We start from the raw sequence: 21,399 nt of genomic DNA, 5'->3' as shown, positions 1-21,399 counted from the left end.
CGGAGGAACGGATAATTAAAGCCATGCCTTTTCTGGGATACGAACCCGGGTCCGAAAGGCTTATAGTATGCTTCCTAACCGCTATATCGTCTGGTCGGCTAACATAACACACCACATTTCAAACACGATTGTAGAGATTCTTTATTGGGTTTTTCTATAATCAAATAACCTTAAGAAACTTGTGGCTGCTTTGTCCACCAATTTGACATCTATAGATTTTCATTTTAGGTATTCCTGAAAGATCAAGTGTGCTGTAATAGCCCAGCTTTAACTAAATGTGAAAAAATATCATTAGTATCATAAATTACATCTGGTAAAACAATGAAAAGAGTGGCTATCAATATCCATATTCAATAATAAAAAAAAAAAAAGAAAAAGAAAAAAAAAGGAAAAAAAAAAAAAATAACTTCCGTAAATGTTTGATTACAAAGCATTAAATATGTTGTAGGTTTTCATATTGTAGAATAAAATTTTCAAATTCAGAAGCCTTTCATTCGCTTTACGTAACATAAAATTTGCAGAAGTATGAAAAAGGGTTTCAAGTGATAATGTTTGATATCCATAATTTTAACCAAATTGGTTATGGCTTTCCGTTTTAGCTCGAATTATTCTAGATAGTATTAGAGTATATCCTTGGGTAACTGGGAATTTACGTTATTATAAAATAACAGAAACATTACACTCTGTTCCACAAGATGCATACTGTATTAAATTTTTGTCTTTTAATTTTTAACAAACAACAATTGTTTAAAATATTAGACCATTTCAGGAAATTTCAAACTGTTCAGAATGAGAGTATTTTGTGTTGTATTGTAAAATATTTTGAGATTCCATAAAAAATTTCACACATAATATATATATATATATATATATATATATATATATGAAGATGTAAAATTTATTTTGTAAATACATATACAGTTTATTCAGGATTTCTTTTCTTTATAAAGTACAGTACTGATAATATGGCTATAACAAAACAATGTGTGCCATAAAGAAACTGACTATCAATAAATTCATCATAATTATTGAACTTAATATTTCATAATAAACATATTATATTGAAAATACAAAATAACGTTTTTTGGAGGAGGAAGAGGCATTCAGTTTTAAATAAATTCAAACTGGCAAAATAATGCTGATATGATCATATATTTATTACATTTTGAAAGGTTACTTCATCAGAACTGTTGCTTTTGTTTTCTTCTAGTATACAAAACTATACAGTGGATCTTATTTTAAAATAAATATTTACATTATAATAACTATTAAAACTTATACGGAATTATAACTACCGTATAGATTTTAACGATCCCATTGAAACTTATACGGTACAAAGTCGAGATCCGGACTTCGGCGATTCCGGATTTGCAAATTTTGCGGATATTAGAACATAAATTTAAATCTAGTAAGATGATTTGTAGAAATTATAAAAATTAAAAATCTGAAATGGTTGTTTATGAAATACGTTGGTTGATTGAATATTAGAACATTGTCATCGTAATTGAATACTTTTGCTGTATAAATTTTATCACTTCAATTATCATCACTTCTTCACAAATTTCGCTTTTTGTTTGCGTTATCCGAAATTCTTCACACTCGCAGCTATCATCATAAAGCTTCGCGAGAGTTCGCTATACACTAAATCTATACTGACGATATACTATCATGTTGGCAACTAAAAACATGTAGTTCCACTAAAATATTTGTTGTTCTTATCGTGCTCTGAGGAAGTTAAGATTAATTATATTAATTTTGTTATTCATTAAACTTATGTCATTTCCAACATATGCTTAAGGTTTATCCGAGTCCAGATGAAATAAACTCCCACGTATATTTAAAGCGGTACTTTCTCATTATGCATCTCTCACGCATTTTGACGGCTTTTTTATAGCAAACAGTTTATAGTTATAAGATTAGTTTAATTAGTTTATCTATAAGATTAGTTTATTGATAGCAAACACAGACAAACGCCCGTAGCAGATCTAATAGATCATCTAATGTCTAATAGATTTGCTAAATGTATGAGAGAAATTATCTGCTGAATGTATGATCTACACCCTTTTTGGCACCTGCCACGTGCCAAAAAGGGTATAACGGAAAAGCATCTTTAAGGTTTATCGAAAAAACAAATCAGCTATTCTTAATTCAGACAACTCTAAATAGCCTTTGACTATCATTTACAAAATCTACTTTTAGAAATTTCTATTAAATTTGTCTTTGTCAGTGCACTTAACACCGCGACGCAGTAGCTGACATCTGTAATCGTCGCCAAGCGTAACTTCAGTGTCGGATATTAGATCATTCCGGATTTCAGACTTTGTATTGTACTTTAAAGAACCTATTCAAAACGACTCCAAAATTCATAATTCCTATATATTAAAGTACAATTACACCGCAACATAAATTTTATTAAAAATATATTGAGCTAATACCGAATATTATTATAATGGGCAGTATTTTAGCTGGATAAATTCTTCAAAACTAATATATATCTAAAAGAGCATACCCCATATTTAGATATATAAGGAGTACTCGATATTACATACTATAGCAATAGCATCTTAAATTAATTAATTATTGAAACTAAAATTAAAAAAGGAAACAAAAAAAAAAAAAAAAAATTTTTTCCCCCCTCCAGTCATGAAGTACCTTCAAGATCTGTTTTAAATATGATTTAAGCATGCATAAGAATTGAAAATATAAATTTTTGCTCAGAAATGTATTTTTTTAAAGTGCATCAAGCTCTTGGAATTTATACTTATTTTTGTTTCTATCATACATTCAGCATGAATTGTAACCTCATTAATCAGTATATAACTCTCAAAAGGTAAACAAAATTATTTTTGTTCACTAGAAATAAAATAATAAGAATAGATTTCCAATTAACCAGGGATGATATCCATGATTAATGTAACAGCACTTCATTAAAAGGGGAAAGAGAAACAACTATATTATAATTAACAAAAAATACTATTCATAGTCTTCCTATACTTTCAAGTAGTTCATTTAGTTACAGTAGAGTTGAATTTACTTTCAATAAAATAAGCACATGATTTACAGATGTGGGCACCACAAAAAATTCTCATTGCTGGTTTTATCTTGGAATGCATGGTGCAGCTAACCCAAGAACGAGAGAGAAGAAATTTTGAAAAAATAGGTATTATACTGCAAATGTTTTATGTAGAAGCACCAAAATCTTTTAAATGCTTAGGGCCTTTGAAAGTTTTTAATGCGGCTCTGAGTTACAGAGATGGACTATTCATCTGTAAACTGATTTTAAGAACCAATTCACTTTACTGAACGAGTGAATAGTGATTTCTTCGAATGGAGCAGTAATTCCCTTACAGTTTGCTCACCGAAAACATTTGTTAGAAATGTGCCAAAAAGTTCAATTTCCCTTTTTCAGAAGAAAGAGAGTTCTGGGCTAACTCTGATACTTTGGGCTAAAAACTTATTCTAGATACCTTCCACCTGGGGGGGGGGAGCAGAAGAAAAATTATACTACCATTTCAAAGCAAAATATTAGTAAAATTTCAAACTGATTAACTACATAGAAACTATGAAATAGATAATTTTAAATACAGCCAAAGTCCTTGAACACCGAGGTTCGAATCCCGCAAATGGGCTGGCTGCATGGGCATTTTCGTGGTTTTCCTCATGTGTAACGTGTTAATACGAGCCAGTTTCTCGTAGAAAGTCCTCCAAGAAGGCATCCCTCCCTTCTGTGTAGTGCCTTAGGGTGGAACACGTTGAAAAATTATTTGGCTTCCATAAAATTTAAATATAAGATAAATTTAATTCCATTCTCCCAATATTCACAATTTTAACACAATACATTATGTATTAACCGTTTTTGATTGTCTTCGTCTAGTCTTCAAGTCTAGTCCTTTTCAGTGAAAACAATGGCATATCAAGAATGTATGTCAAGAAACTTTTCCTTTTGTATGTGCCTCATTATCAAATAAGGTACAAGCACTGGAGGAGTTAAATTGCAGGTGATCATAAAGAAGGGTTTTGATCATAATTGGAATTTCTACTGGCATCCCTAAGCAGTCTTAGACTTTTCAATGACTATTACTTGTGCTAAAAAAAAATGTTCCTACATACTTTGCTTCATCTATCTAGGATGTCTATAAATGATCCTAATTACAATGCTATCATCAGACTAATATTGGGCCCGAAATTATGTCCAGGATTGTCTCACTAAAAATGCTGAAAATGACTTTCAGCTTTAGAAATTATGAGGCAAAAGATAAAATTTGGAAACTACATGTCATGCTTCATTACGGACAAAAACAGTCAATTCTAAAACCTGACATTATCAGGTTCATTGAATCAGTTTCATTGCTAAGATATTTAACAAATCTCACATTAATAAAGTCAAGAAGGCTTGGCACAATCATTGCATATAAAAAAGTCAAGGTGTCACGAACTTGCAGAAAGATGAAACTGATAAAGAAACCATGATTCAAGACCTGGATGTTGGCCAAAGTACATCATAAATACAGAGAAGAAAACATAAAAATTTGAATGTGAGATTGAAAAACATAATTTTATGTTATTAGTGAACATACAGACTAAGTAAGATATACTTAAAGCATTTACATTTTTATTTCTTCTTTTTATCATCATCATCATTATTATTAAAATTTAATACCATATTTTTTATAAAAGAGAAAATGAAATTTAGTGCCTTTTTCTAAAATCTATTTTTACCTACTCTGACTTTCTAATCTAAATCAAGTGATTTTCTTCTTTATGACTTCAAATTTACGCAATCTCAAGTATTAGGCTTTATGGATTATAAAAGAAATTTGCATCATGTGAGTATTATAAATACACAATAAATGAATTTCATGTAAGTAATTTCTTTCAAAAATAAATCATATAAAATAAATAGTATATATTATTTAAAAAATAATCATATTTCAGTAGGGGAAAAAATCTGATATTAAATAACTACTTTTATTTCTGAAACTTCGAGTACTCCTTACATACCAATATATAAATAACCATTATCAACTACAATTATGTCAAGGCAATATGAATAACATATTTTCATTTATGGACGGAATATTCATATAAGGTAACTTACATGCATTATATACAAGGACCAGGATTGTTCAAATATTTTATAAAAATGAATTTATTGAAAAAAAAAACAATATGTTAAATAATAAATAAATAAATAATTTAAAAATAAGTTTTAAAATTATTATCACACAAATGATTTTAAAACAGAAAATATTTATTCTGTTTTTAGGAATGTATTAAGACAGATTTGATTGACAGATGAACTTACATGCATAAATATCTTTGAAACAACAACACAAAAAGAGTTCTTGTTAATTATGTTTATCAAAATTTACAGTTTTCCAATTTTGATTAAAAAGCATAAGCTTATCAGTAGGAAATATTTACAGTGAATGAGATGCAAGATGAAAGATATGATGAAAATTTTAACATTTGTATCTGAAATGATTCTTAAAATTTATGGCATTATTCTTTATTTCCAATTCAAAATGAGCAAATGATTAATATTATGAAATACTAATAGTTAGTTATGGATTTGACTCTTCACAGCTTGATACTGCAAATTTGATTTCTCTAAGTCTCTCTCTTTTTAGATGAAAAAAGAAAAACCTAATAATATATATAAAAAATGTACATCAAATTAAAAATAAGTATACATTAAAAGGTAAAAGAAATCAGCTTTTCCCCTAATTTGATGCAAAATGTGTACAAAATACACTAAAACTGCTTTTGAAGAAATTTGCTGATAAAAAATCATCCTATATCAGATGCAAAATTCTAAACATTTAGTAGTAATTTGATGTTAAACCTCAGTTTTGTGTCAGGATTTAGAGCAACATCAGCAGTAATCTAACAATTCTAATAGAAATTTGGAATAACTGTGCAACATTCACAATACAGTGGAAGCTCTGAATACCAGCACCTCTATATATAAGAACTTCGAGATATGAGGAAAGCATGAGCGAAAAATTTGTCTCTAAACATGGGCATTGACTTGAGTAACGAGCAATGAGCCAGGCTGTTGGTATGCGTGGCGCATTTCCAGGTCCGGCTCGACTCGGGAATCCCCTCCTCAGATCAGTCAATAGTGTTCGTGCACTCGTAAGTTAATTTTTTTTTTTTTTTTTTTTTTACATTTAATGTTAAAATAATTATTTCACAATGATTTCCAAGAAAAAAAGAAGGAAAATAAGGAAGCCATGGCCACTGAAATTAAGAAAGAAATTATAGTTAAACATAAATGTGGTTTAAGAGTGATGGAATTGGTGAACTTACGGCCATTCGACATCGACGATCTGCACTATTCTGAAGAAATTAAAAAACTTGATGCGGCCAAAGGAGTTACCGTTACATCCAAACACCATCCAAAACTCCTAGAAGTTGTTGTTGTTGGGGATTAACGAGAAGCAGTTAAAAGGCGATTTGTTGTCAGAAGCTATCATTTGCACTAATGCTTGCCATTGCAAGAGCCTTGAGAAATGTTTCAACTGAAGTTGCCTGCGTCCTTGTGGGTGTTCTGCCCCTCTTGATTTTATACAAATTATACTACAAAAAGTTTCACTTAGCTAATAAAATTATTATAGATACTGAAATTAGACAAAAAGTGCTCACGAGTAAGGTCTTTCAACAAGAGAATGAGGCTATTATTCACCCAATGACACGATTTGGATTATTTTATGATCTCGATTTTCCTTCTGGTGGCGAAATAGACGTTTTTACAGATGGTTCTGGAATTGATGAGGGAGTGGGTAGCGTTGTGATAATTTATTTTTATGGAGTGGAGATAGACAATGTGAGAATAAAACTTAAACCAATGAATTCAGTTTATCAAGCAGAACTATCCACATTGACAGAGGCTTTGGATTGGATTAATAAAAAATTAACAGTTCGATGTTTTATAAATATTTATACTGATGCCCTATCTGCGCTACAGGCACTTGCCCAACCAGATCATAAAAATAGACTGATTAATGAAATAAAAGACTTGTTTAAAAAGGCTGAAAGAAAACATATTGTTAAATTAGATTGGGTGAAAGCATGCAGTGGAATTGCTGGAAATGAAAGGGCGGACACTCTTGCTAAAATGGCCGCACTTAAAGATGGGACCAATAATTTTGATATCTAAGATTCAAGAAATAAGACCATAGAAATGGAAAGCTGGATTTATACAGAATGGAATTTTTGCTGGCAGTCGTCTAATAAAAAAAAAAGAGTTAATGAAAAATATCAAGTTAAACAAGAAGATGAATAGTATTATAAATAATATTGATATAAATCAGGTGCTGACTAATCATGGGTGTTTCCTGGCTTATTTTAATCGGTTCCATCTACAGAATAATAATAAATGCTTATTATGTGACAAGTTTGGGGATGCCAGGCACTTCGTCAATGAATGTATGCTTAACCAGAGTGCAAAAGAGAAATATAAAAAGAATTTTAAGGAAGATTTTAAAAGGAACTCTTCAAATTTGAAAGGATTTTATATATATATATATTTGATTTTGGACTTTATATGTTTTTTCTTATATTTGTTTTTTTCTGTCCAGTCGCATTTTTTGATCATATGGTTCGGCTTGTGCTGGCTAGGAGGATCGGGGCTGTGTCCTTATAATGATAATTTGTGCTAAGGCTAAGGATCTGTACTTGGACCTTCTCCGAAGAACACCAGGTACGTCGACTGACGATGAGATGGCAATGAGATTTTTGGGGATGCGGAACAGATTAACTGGTTTTCCATTATTTTCAATGAGGAAGTTTGTTTCTAGATACCAGAAATTCGCTATACGAACTCAATGCTGGAACAAGTTAAATTCGTATCTTGAGGTTCCACTGTATTATACATTGAATAATCTATAACACAACAGAATATCAACTTTTATTAATAGTAAAATTCAACTTTCTTTGGACATTAAATTAAAAAAAAGAGGGGGGAGGAAGAAAATTGATTGGATTCATTAATTTAAACTGGAAAAAAATGGAGGAAAAACGCAGAAAACTAAGAGATTAGATTCATTTTAAGAAAACATCTGATGCCCTTCACTAATAGAAAATTCTAGACAAATACATTTAGAAATCTAATCCATTAGCTGATATTATTGCATGATAACATGATTACCACTGACGGCTTCATCCTCAAATTATTCACATCCAGATGAAGTCCGTTATAATTATTTTATATCATTTTTTCTTTAAATTGTTATATAATGCCACATATCGCTCTACTTTCCACATTTCATCAAAATATAAAAAGGAGTATCTTCTAAACATGGATGGTAAAGCTGTATCTTTTGTTCATTTTTATCAAAGCCATACTGGCAGGGATTAGTTCTTTGGCAGTCTCAGCACCTCGGGATAAAAATAACGAGCCTGGCAGTTTCAAATGGCCTGTGGGGAAAGGGCATTATTCAACTTTCCCCATTTACAACCAACTAATCAAGTTGGTTGTAAGTCCCCAATTTGGTAGTATCAATAGCGGTTTAGCATCGAATGGCCATTACATCCATATTCTGGAACAAATCCCCACTCCAGGGTAACTTGTGTAGTACTCGGAGGTAGAAATTTTCCCAGTCAAATTTTCAGAACCAGTCAAATTTTCAGAAGAATAAAGATGCACCCCGTTGTAGTCTCCAGGAGCCGAGACTGATGATTCTCCAAGCCTGGTTCAGTGGTTGGGCATAGAAGAACTTCCTGAAAGTCCGTAATGATTGAGTGTGGAACCCAGATACATGGCAAAAGGAATTTGTATCATCACAAAAGTGGCTTTCTGTATGGACTACCACTCCTTGATAAATATAGGGGCTTCTCAGTTGGGACTCCAGTCCACGTAGTTGTATCTTGTTGCAGGAATATGTAAATATATTAATTGATTATCAAATCCATAATCTGTCTTATTTTTCATAATGTGATCACCAAAATCAGAACATTAAAATGAAATTAGAAAAAGCAAATTACATCAGCCACATGCAACAACATCTAGATAGCATGATGCCAATAAGTTTAATTAGTCTTAATTTCATCCTAGACACCTGTTTGGATCTTTTTTACGAGTGCTTTCCTTTATTCTCACAGTAGCTTACATATTTTTCAGATGTTTATGATCCATCTTGCATAATTATTCTGGATGTGTTCATAAGCAATGCACTAATCTTATATAATCGCACTAATAACAAAGAATATGATAGAAATAGCGAAAGATGTAGTAAAGTAGCAAAAATAAACATAAACGAACTCACTGAATGTTTAGAAATACTTTTAACAAAAAATTTAAAAATTAAAAAAAATCTGATGGCCAAAGATTTAAAAAAGGTGAAGCTATATCTAGAATGTCAATTAACACTATTCATGACATTAAATGAAAGAGAATATTGCTCTTAGTATTGAATGTAAAATGTGCTGTAGCAATGGCCCAACTTGGAAAATTTTCAAGTATTTTATGTTGATTACTGAAATATCAAAACAGACCCTAGTGCGTGACACATGTGCTTTATCATATTTTTGCTTCAATTTAATCAGAAATTTCAGAAACCTAGCCTGACATAAACCAAACCATTCTGCACAATAAATAAAATATCAGCATTCTGTGTAATTCGGTTTCTCCCTGCTCAGTTCACAATACACCACTTACTTTAAACAAAATGAATTTATGGAGTTTTTCCCCTCCTTAAAATAAAAATAAATACTTAGATTTGAATTAATTAAAAATTTTTAATACAGATATTTGATTTAATGTTTAACACAGACAACTATTTTTACAAACTGAATTTTCCTTACTTGTGAATATATGTCACTTCATAGCTAGTATCTAGTGTGTTCTTTTATCTTTTGCCACTTCCTTTTTCACATAATAGCATGAACACTGGCTAGTTTTTAAAATATTCAATACTTCACAAATTAATTTTTTAACCGGATCATGTACTTTAAAGGACATTTTAAAAATAAACATTCTTATTAACAATACTGCATTTTAAAAGAAGCAAATGAACAAACTTGTGTTTGGTACAAATTTAATTGTATCAGTTTCAAGAGTGAACAGATACAGGTCCCTCTTTGCCAGAAGCAAAAGAATTCTCTTCTCTCTGAATATTGCAATTTATCTTAAAATAAAAATATACACAGTTTTGCATAAAAACACTAATATCTGATGACTAGAATTTAAAAATAGGATAAGTATTTCTTGCATTGCCATCAATAAAAATTGTGCTGTGTAATAACAGTTTCATACAGCATATACACAGGAAAATACACAAAACACAGATATTTAAGCATAATTTTGGAGGTTGATGGATGCATCATAAATTTCAATATTTTTAAAAGGATATGGCACTGTTCAAAGATATAAAGAATAAAAATTTGAAATATAATGACATGACTAGCAATATTTGATCTCTCACCTAAAGTTAAAACACTTCAGGAAATTTGTATATGATTTGATGAAATGGAAACTGATTCAAATAAATAACACCTTCATAAAAGATATGCATAAATAATTAGATGAAAACTTGCAAACCGATAATCAAATAATATTTTAAAACATGCAGAGAAAATGTCTGTTAATCAATAAATACTAAGAAATAATACATTTCTTTTCTGTTCTGTATCCTTTACTTGCTACATTTAACTCCAAAATAAGTCAGCTTCAAGTAATCATACAAAAAGATCATTATAAAAAACTTTCAATGCATGGCTCTTCATATGAAAAAAATTATGAAATTATTTATGCCAGTGTTTATTTACATTATTACTAAAAGTTTTCTCTTTAAAATTTTGTGCACATTAAACAGATAATATAATATACATCACAATAGGACATATTTTTGAAAATTTTTAGTAATTATTCATTAAAGAAATTGTTTTTTTTTAATACGACTAAGATATTATAGTTTAATATGATGAATAATGCGATATGTTCATGATTCTGAAAAACTACTAGTTACACTACAACTTTATAATTCAGCAATTCTCAACCTTTTTCAGTCAGTAATTCAAGATATCATAACACAATATTCTGGACTTCAAATTATTACTTTTCCTATTCTATAACTTGTCTAATGAGAGTTCTAGCTGAGACATTCGAGAATGCTTCTTAATATTCTTACAACTTAGAAACCCACATATAAATCATCCTAAAAATGCATTAGTCTTAGATTTTCAGCTCACCATAAAAAATATTGATTTGCACAAATACGATTCTAAAAATGAGAGCAAAATTTTAAAACATATAATTTAAAATATGTCTTTAATTTCAAAACTTCTATGATGCACTTTATAGGGCATCAAAATATACTGGTTGAGAAACACTATGCCCCATTTTTTACATAAAAACAAAATGTTTTCTAAATTTATACATGAATATTTGCAAAAAAATAAGGTGCGAAATATATTTCATAGCCTTTTGTTATTGGACAGTTTATCTTCATTAGCTTAATTAAATACTATAAAAATTGCCATCTAATCTAGTCACAAATTCCAGTGGTTTCAATTTCACACAAGTAGATAGAGAAACATATGGGAGAAAAGTGTGCAACAATGCTAATGATCGTTTACATTGCAATAATGCAAGAAATAGATCTAAATTTCTTTAAAATATTATAGAAATATATATATATATTAAATTCACATCAAAAGGCTAAAAAACATTTGTATAAAAAATATTGATGTAATTTTTCTTCCAGTTTTGCCCAAAATTTTAAAACAAAGTTATATTATTAACTTAAAGAATCGGAATGTATAATTAACTCCTTACATCATTATCCCATTATAAGTCATAAATTAGACAAATATTTTTCTAAATGATAAATTTAGATTATTATTAAAAATAAGAAATCCAGATTTGCAGCTAACACAATATTCTGGACTTCAAATTATTACTTTTCCTATCCTATAACTTGTCTAATGAGAGCTCTAGCTGAGACATTCGAGAATGCTTCTTAATATTCTTACAACTTGGAAACCCACATATAATCATCCAGTTACAAATTTTAAAGTAATTATAACTTTTAAAGAATTCCATTTTTGTAATCTGACATCAAATAAAATGAATTCATTCATGAACTATTTAAAATAAAATAGATCATTTAATTTTTTTTAATATATTACTTTTTAAAATTTTGTGCAAAGAAAATCTTTAGATGTCCTAACACATATGGCAGCAGAAAAGTTTTATGATAAAGCAACATAACAGTTTAGAAATGAAGACAAATTTCCAAGGTATCTAATTAAAAGAAATGCATCTTTTCTGTGGAGAACGGTTTACACTAAAATAAAGTATTTTATTACAGTGAAGAAACAGAACTGTGAGAAGTAGAAAAGAGTAGATAAATTTCACCATCGTCTCTCTTTGAGAGCCTGAAGTGCAGTAACTGTAATTGTCCCATAAGTTAAATCTTGACTATAATTCTGAAGAGCTGCTTTTGCAGAGCTGCAAACGGAATGATTAGCAAGATTACCAAACTGACGTCGGCCAAATTTTTTTTCAGATATTTTTCCTTCAGGTACTTCATCTGAAGTTGGAGCCTTTAAAAGAAATAATTAAAGTTATTTAAAATGAAATAATCTTAGAAGATATGAGCAAAATAAAATTTTACTTTGTAACTGCATCTAATCTCCTTTTTATTAAATTGGTCATTTTCACTTTTCTATTAACAAACTAGTAAAGTGCTTATAATAAACCTTTCTTTCTGAGGAGCTCCATTCCAAAATTAATGGATATCATACAATTCTTAGGTAATGCTGGTGATATATAAAAGATTATGTTAACTAATTGTAATTTAGCAATACACCTATGTCTATCTATTGAGAAATAAAACAGCTTCATTATTTTTACATAACATGAACAGTTAACTGAATCTTCCTTTTCTAACATTTGCTTTCACTTAATCAACATACCACCTGAAATCTCTTTTTATTGCTGCAAATACATTAAACTATTCTATTTTTAATATTCTAATATTAAAACTATTATTAATTATTGTATTTCTAATAATGGTATTAGAAATAGAAATAAAATTAGATGTTACAAATTTACACATGAATATAATGCAATAGCTAATTTTTTCCACAGTATTTTACTTTTTGCCAGTATGTGCCAGTATGATTTAGTGTAAGCTTTGGGACTCTCCCCATATATTTGATATAATGAGATTTCTCATAAAATTTTATCCAGCATTAATTTTTAAAAGTATTCATTTATGTGTAAAAGCAGCTATTTTCAGCAATATGTACCACCAAACTCTCATTAACCAGTTAGACTTGAACTTTAAAAACTCAGTATGGGGGAAAAATAAAAATTTTTACCAGACATACTTTTTTTTTTAGTTGACAAATCAATAGCTAGCAGAATTTGTTCAGATGTTTGGAAAGACTGTCATATTTTTAATGACAGGCCTCCTTGTAATAGACAGGAGTGTTGAACAACCCTGCTCTTACCATTTCTCTAGAACATCATGCACATGTCAGAATACAAGAAATACTCCCTACTTAAACATACAAAATAATTTTAAATATCTTTCAAAATGGTTATTACATAAAATGACATATCATTTTTTACCACTGCATTACTGCTTTGTCCTCGAAGAACAACTGGATGTCGGAAGCCTAAGCTAAATTTTCCACGCTCTGACAGAAAAGGTGGTGTCAAAGTCTTCCTAGCCATTGGAGCCATTGGTTGCTTTTTAGCTATCTGACTTCTCAAAAGAGCTTCTTTTCTCTCCTAAAATAATGCATTAACATGTTTAAAATAAAATTTTTAAAATACTGATAATTCATAATTCACAGAAATATTTTACTCTGAGTAATATATGAGATAGATAAAGTTTTGCAAAGATAATAGCACTTACATCAATTGTAGGAATATCTTCAAACGTACGCTGCTTAATAATTATTCTCTTCTCATTCCTTTTCTCTACAAAAGTAATTTCATTTTAATTCATACTTTCAATTAAAACTATAATTATAAATCTGACAAAAAATGCAATATATTCATTACCTGCAAATGAAGTCATTTGTATTGGGGGTATAGGTGACATTTCTCTTCTTTCAGCTTTTTCACTAATCATCTATATTGAATAAGTACATTTCACAATTATTTGCATAAAAATTTAATGTGATTTATAGAATAAAAATATAATATTTTAAAAGCAATTTTTTAAAAAAAAATCTTTATGAATAATTACAAAATAAAAAAAGCACTTCATCGTCATTAGCATTTTTTAGGAATTAAAAATTGCTTTGGTTTGGTTTATTAATTATGGCAAAGCACACTAGAGCTATCTGTCTAAGAGAAGGGATGCCTTCGTGGAGGACTTTTTAAGGGAAACTGGCTCGTATATATGTTACACATGGGGAAAACACAAAACGCCCATGCAACCTGCCCGTTCACGGGATTCGAACCTCGGACCGAACTACCAGTGTTCAGTGACTTTATCGCTCAGCCGCTGGTGGGCTAGGAATTAAAAAAAGCTGCTATAAGTTACATTTAATAAAATTTCTAGAGATAAATAATACATGATGCTAAATATATCTTTTGTTATTTATATTGACGATATAAATAGTACAAAACTACATATAAAGTTCCCATGTGAGGGGTAACACAGATAAGCAATGTACTACAGTCAAAAGTCGTTAATTCGGACACCCATAATCCGGACCTCGAAGCTTAAATCTTTCTGCGCATGCACCGCGTTGACGCATGCGCATAGGCGTTTTACGCGTGCACGCAAGACATTTACGACTGTGCATATGCGTCTGCGCAAGTGCAGAATATGTTTTCACGTGCACGTTTAATGTTTAACGGACAGTATAAGCTATAATTATCTAATTATCTATTTCAGTTAATGTTGATGATTGCGTTGTTCCTTAATCTTCGAATTGGATCCGGCTTATTATTTTTTGCAGACTGTAAGAGCAATTTTATAAAAGTAAGCTTGAACTTTCGATTATGTCAAATAGAATTTCCGATGCTAGAGCTCCCAAAGGATCTAGAAAACGAAAGTATGTTTCGATGTCCATCAAACAAAAAATGAATTGCTACAAAAAATGGATAAAGGCATATCCTTTGTTTATCTAACTGTTCGGAAATCTGTTTATCAATTTCATGTTGGCTGCTCTGCGGGGGGGGGCATCGCGGCACGCAATGAACTGGAAGTTGTTCTGTCAGCACTATTGTTATCTTCAGGGCAGATGTTTTTATTTTATTCGGCTTATAATGCCTTACTAAATGTAGTATTTAATCTCGATGTACTCCGTCTTTGATATGATTTAAATCAAATTCCTCGTCATTATAAATATCATGAATACAAATCAAATAGTTTTCTGGTTGCAATTTTCTAATTTCGGCTATGCATAAGGTATGCTTTACGCATGAACGCGTTGAAAGAAATGTTTAATAAAGTAAACAAATAAATATTAAGCTTCTTTTTTTGTAAATTTTGATACCCTTTAGATCATAATTGCTCATTATTTTATAAATTACGGTTTCATATTTTTAATTTTATAATTTCTGCATGCCATCTTACCAGATTTAAACTGATGATCTATAATCCGGAAAAATCGATAATCCGGAATCGCCGAAGTCCCGACGAGTCCGGATTAAAGACTTTTGACTGTATTAAAGCCTGAAAGATATTTCAAAGATCTTCAGCAAAAACTATAAAATTTGGCAATTTGCTAAGCTGTTTAAATATGTAAGGCAAAGAAAGAAAACAGCAATTCAGTAATAAAACACGTGAAAAATGTAAAATTATACTAGTCCCCCCCCCCACACTTTTTTCATTTTACTTCATTCATTTCATTTTCACATACCTTCCTTTAAAATCTCTGGAATTTTTAATATAATACATTTTAGTTCTATAACTCATACATGACATAACATACATGTTTCAAAAATAAAATTTCATATCGCATTGGAGGGGAAGGCATTAGTATTATAAACTAGGTAAACTAACTAAACATTTGATTTGTGAGAAAAGAGATTATGTCGAATTTCTGAAACATTGTATTGAAAAATATATTAATGGGTAAAAGGCATTCTAGCCTGAGCAAAATGAAATATTCAGAAATTTGTGTTATTTGATATATACTGTGTAACAATTACAAATTTTTTAATGAGGATATTTTTTATATATTTTATATGCATATTATTTACATAATACACTAAATCTATTAAAATTTTAACACAAATTAACAACAAACAAATCACATCCTGTACCAGTTACTACAAAATTCTAAATTTATCAATGACGACTATAAACCTAACTTAATAGCCCATTATTTTTTCTATAGATCAAACCTGTACCTTTTTAATGACTGAAATATAAAAAATACTAGAATGATTAATAATATTTTATCATATTTCTTCCCAAACTCTTTATTAATAGTTTCCAGTTCATGACCACGTGATAGCAAATTTCATTTTTTAACTGCAAACTTATTCTCAATTTTTTTTTCAATGTATCTTCAAAATGAGATTTAAAAACTATTCTTAATCAAGGAATGCTTAAGAAGAAGTAATTATGAAAATATTACAAAATAAATTATATATGAATTCATGAGATTCTGTAATGAATCATTTCATCACTGGGGAAAGGTATAAATAAATTTTAAAAAATCTATAAAAATACCTGAAATAAAAATTCTAAATAGAATTTTGAAACATTGCTTTGACATGCACATGGAAGTGAAACTGAAAAATTATGCTAACTAATTTTATTTTGATTGATATGATACGATAAACAGGAGAGAGTTGCAGCAACTACTTTTAATGCAACTTAATGAATGGAAGCTATTTTGAATTTTTAGTAATTATCCACATTTTCATTATTTGGAAATAATTTTGATATAAAAAGATTTAATGCATTTAAAAAGCATCTTCCTCAGAAGATATTTTGTAAATGCACTGTATAATTGAAAAATATCTAAATAATAATTGTTTGATTTACATTTTCTGCTTTAACATTTTTCATAATTAATTAATCTACAAACCTTGTATTTTCTAACCATGCTCAGAGCAGAATAATTAAAAAATTGTGAATTCTTCCACAGTTACAATTGGAAAACTTCTTCCACATAGTGACAATTGAAACTTCAAATTAGCAATACCTTAAGTTTTACTTTCAAATGTAAGTTTTAAAAAATAACCATATTTGTTTGATTCACATTTGAAAGATGACTGATCTGAAATTTTTTTAAATATTACTAAGATTTAAATAAATTACAAGTTTTTTTTTTCATACCACACATACTCAAGAAAAGCTCTCAATAAAAGAAAATTAATAGGACAGTCTTCAAAGATTTTTCTTTATAGTTTGATTCTCCTTCACTTTTTCCTCAATAAATGACATTAGCATAGGGTTTATTTTTCTTTCAGTGTGTACTAGCAATCCCGTTTGCACTTTAGAAAACCATCTCTTTTAAATATATGGCTGTTTCCTTATTTTTTTATCATTGCCTAAAGAAATGAGGATGATGTGAGAATAATTTGAGTCGTAAAAATATCACTTGGCTTATTGATTACATCACAAACGTGCTAATTTATACATTTTTAATAACAATGTAAAACTTATAAAAATAAATAAATGTTTCAAGTAGTTTCATGTTCACCTTTAACTTTTTAAAAATGAAAACAAATTACAATGAATATATTACAACAAATAATCTTGTTTTATATAGCAGATAAACTACTTGCACATATAAAAATAAACTGCATTTCATTATTATTTGGCTTTAACTGAGAATACTTCAATATATTTTAAGCTGAAAACTATAATAATTAATAATTACATTGTGTTTACCTACCTCATATAACTTATCTCTGTAATGGTCCACAGAGAGTTTTGTGTCATCACATAACGGAGGAACAGCTTTATCAAGCTGAGAGGGTATTTCCTGACCATGATACCTGAAAATTATATCATTAGGAAAAAACAAAAGAAATATAAATTATTAAAAAAATAATGATCAGATAACAACAAACTGTACAGCATCAACTCTTTTTTTTTTTTTTTTGAATAAAGCATGAAAACTGCAGGTCTTTTTGCATTGTTAATTGATCATTTTTGCATTAAGCTTTGTTACACATTGTTATCTAATTCATTGATTCAGTTATTAATACTTATGTATATATTTGTTTCTATTTTTATGATTTTGGGGAAAGTTTTTAACAAATTAGTATTTCCACAAAATTTATATGAAATTAATACAGTCAAAAGTCTTTAATTCGAATACCCATAATCCGGACCTCAAAGCTAAAAACTTTCTGCGCATGTGCCGCGTTTACACATGCGCATAGGCGTTTGCGCGTGCGCGTAAGACCTTTACAATTGTGCATATGGCTGTGCGCAAGCGCAGAATACGTTTTCGCGTGCGCGTTTAATGTATAACGGACGGTATAAGCTAAAATTATCTAATTATCTATTTCAGTTAATGTTAATGATTGCGTTGTTCCTTGATCTTCGAATTGGATCCCGCTTATTATTTTTTGCAGACTATAAGAGCAATTTTATAAAAGTAAACTTGAACTTTCGATTATGTCAAATAGAATTTCCGATGCTGGAGCTCCCAAAGGATCTACAAAACAAAAGTATGTTTCGATGTCCATCAAACAAAAAGTGAAATTGCTGCAAAAAATGGATAAGACATGAAGAAGGTGACAGAGAGGTTAGTGAAAATGAAAAAATTTGGATTGACAAGTTAGTCGGTATTCTCAGCACAGCAATTACGGGACTTGAACAGCAGAACTTTGTAACTGAACAAGAAATTATATCTGTTTATAGAATTAAAGAGAAAGTATTATCACATAAAATGAAGCAACTTAAACAACTTACATTGAAAGAAATGTTTAATAAAGTAAACAAATAAATATTAAGCTTTTTTTTGTAAATTTTGATACCCTTTAGATCATAATTGTTCTTTATTTCATAAATTACGGTTTCATATTTTTAATTTTAGAATTTCTGCATGCCATCTTACCAGATTTAAACTGATGATCTATAATCCGGAAAAATTGATAATCCGGAATCGCCGAAGTCCTGACGAGTCCGGATTAACGACTTTTGACTGTACAATAAAAAATTCAGTTTGCTCCTCTCTCCTTTAATACCATTCCATGTGACTGTAGTATAAATATCGACTATTAACTATCACCTATATCAGTTTGCAATTATTCAGCATATTTTATAATGTATCACATTTCTTTTCAACTTCCTGATCACGAAAAGAAATGCAATAAAATTCTTTTAAAATATGCCTTTCTTAAAACAAATTTAAAATTTAACATAATCAAGCCTATTAAAAATGCAAATGGAATTAAAAACTTTAAACAAAAACAAATTATACTTCAAAGCAAATAGCCTCATCCAGCTTAAGAACAATAATTTTTATGCATTTTTATGCATTTTATTATGCATTTTTTTAAGCAAATAGTTCACTTGCATAAAGAAATAAATTTGTGCAATGTTCTGATTTAGATTTTCACAACATGTCATACCAAAGCAATCACGTTGAAGCTTTCTAAAATGCTCCCTTTCCCATTATTATCACAACATACTGTGAATTTTGCTCTTCTAAACACAACAACATCTTGTAAAGCATAAAATTTAACAATCTTAGAACAATCTAATCTGGAATTGCTGAAGTCCCGACAAGTTTGGATTAAAGACTTTGTACTGTATTAGAATTTATAAAAGCATAAAATTCCAAACATCTAGAATACGGCTGGCCAAACTTCATAATGATACATTTTAGATACATATCTGAATCAAAATTTACAAATCATGGACTCTGATGTAGTTTGGAACATTTAATATATTGTACATATCCATGTTCTACATTGTACGCCGATGTTGCTGCCATTTTTTTGGAATTTACTGTATTTTTGGAAGTCTAGTATTTTTGGAAGTCTATAAGGAAACTGATTTCGTGAACTAATATTAACTAATAATTCCAAAAAGCTTTAAAGTATTGCTTAATTAAGAAGAAGGATATCTAGCATAATTAAGTATCTAACAGTTTCATTGATATTACATACTAGTTGGAAAATGAAGAATTCTGATGTTTGCACATAAATGCATTTCTACCTCATTTTACTTACTGCATGGGCGTTTTCATGGTTATCTCCATGTGTAATGTGTACATTAGGCAGTTTCTCTTAGAAAATCTTCTGTGAAGCCATCCCTCCCCTTAGGCAGATATCCCTCGTGTGCTTTGTCACAGTCAAATAAACCAAATCAAACCACCTCACTTTACTGTTATGTTATGTTTATATATTATGTTATATTTTTCAGTTTAAGTCTCTTTAATGGTAGATCAGCTAGATCTGGATTCTAGATTTGATAGCAGTACCATCGTACTTTGCGATCAATTTTGATAAATATGTCTTGCATTCTCAACAAGAAGTCTTATACACTGCTCGACATTGAAAATGCAACACCAAGAAGGAGTGGTCAGAAAGCGATGAAATTTGGAAAAAAGACAGAGACAGCAAGCAGGAATAAGTGATCTTTATTTCAAAATGATAGTCAGAATACAGAGCGAGAATGGCGTTGGCTCAGTAAGATGTAGGACCACTGCGGACAGCGATGCACGAGGAAACACGTCTAAGCATAGAGTCAATAAGAGTGCAGATAGTGTCCTGAGGGATGGCTCTCCATTCCCTTTCAACCATTTGCAACAGTTTGTCTTCTGAATGAGGCAGGGGCAGAGTATGCAAACGATGTCCAATCACATCCCACACATGTTCGATTCGTGACAGGTCAGGAGAAGTACGGTGGTCAGGGAAGCATCTGTATACCTTGCGGAGCATGTTGGCAGATGCAAGCACTGTGTGGTCGGGCGTTATCCTGCTGAAAAATTGCATTAGGCAGCCCCTGAAGGTAGGGGATTGCCACCGGCCCGCCCCAGTATATTATCTAAGTATTGTTGGGCCATTATAGTGCCCTGAATACAAACTAGAGGTGACCTGGAATCATAGGTAATAGTGCCCCAAACCCTTACGCTACATTGTTGCGCGGTGGAGCGTTCCACGATTGCTGCCGGATTAGATATATCTCCACGTCGATGCCACACACATATGCGGTGACTGTGAGTGGATAAACAGGAGCGGAACTCATCTGAGAACACAATGATTCACCATTCTGTCATCCAAATCGCTCCAGTCCGACACCATTCTAAACATTGGCATCTATGCTGTAGGGGTCAATGCAGTCTTCTTAACGGACACCGTGAGTGCAGGCCACGTTCAACCAATCAATGGGAAATGGTTCTGGTCGACATGGGAACATCCAGGGTATCTTGCACATGCTGCGCAGAATTGCAGTACAAGTGACTTGTCGTTGGATACATCGATCCACGCGTGCTGACGTCACTCTGGTT

General features: G+C 30.4%; 1 protein-coding gene across 1 annotated transcript in view; it reads right to left on the bottom strand.

Annotated features, from left to right (window-relative positions):
• Positions 1-835: 835 nt before the first annotated feature.
• The window catches only part of LOC118182869 (extracellular signal-regulated kinase 2-like), a 46,581-nt gene continuing 26,017 nt past the window's right edge, over positions 836-21,399 (bottom strand). Inside the window, exons 9-13 of the mRNA XM_035352258.2 lie at positions 17,827-17,929; positions 14,021-14,090; positions 13,872-13,936; positions 13,583-13,744; positions 836-12,549 (exon numbers count right to left, since the gene is read on the bottom strand). Coding sequence (XP_035208149.1) covers positions 12,358-12,549; positions 13,583-13,744; positions 13,872-13,936; positions 14,021-14,090; positions 17,827-17,929 — 592 coding nt within the window. The 3' untranslated portion in view covers positions 836-12,357. The remainder of the gene's footprint in view (positions 12,550-13,582; positions 13,745-13,871; positions 13,937-14,020; positions 14,091-17,826; positions 17,930-21,399) is intronic.

This window comes from Stegodyphus dumicola, chromosome 5 (assembly GCF_044657685.1).
Source record: "Stegodyphus dumicola isolate Sdum_Otavi_A_Nest chromosome 5, ASM4465768v1".
Taxonomy (NCBI): domain Eukaryota; kingdom Metazoa; phylum Arthropoda; class Arachnida; order Araneae; family Eresidae; genus Stegodyphus; species Stegodyphus dumicola.
The sequence above is the reverse complement of the archived record's forward strand: the minus strand, read 5'-3'. Positions and strand labels throughout refer to the sequence as shown.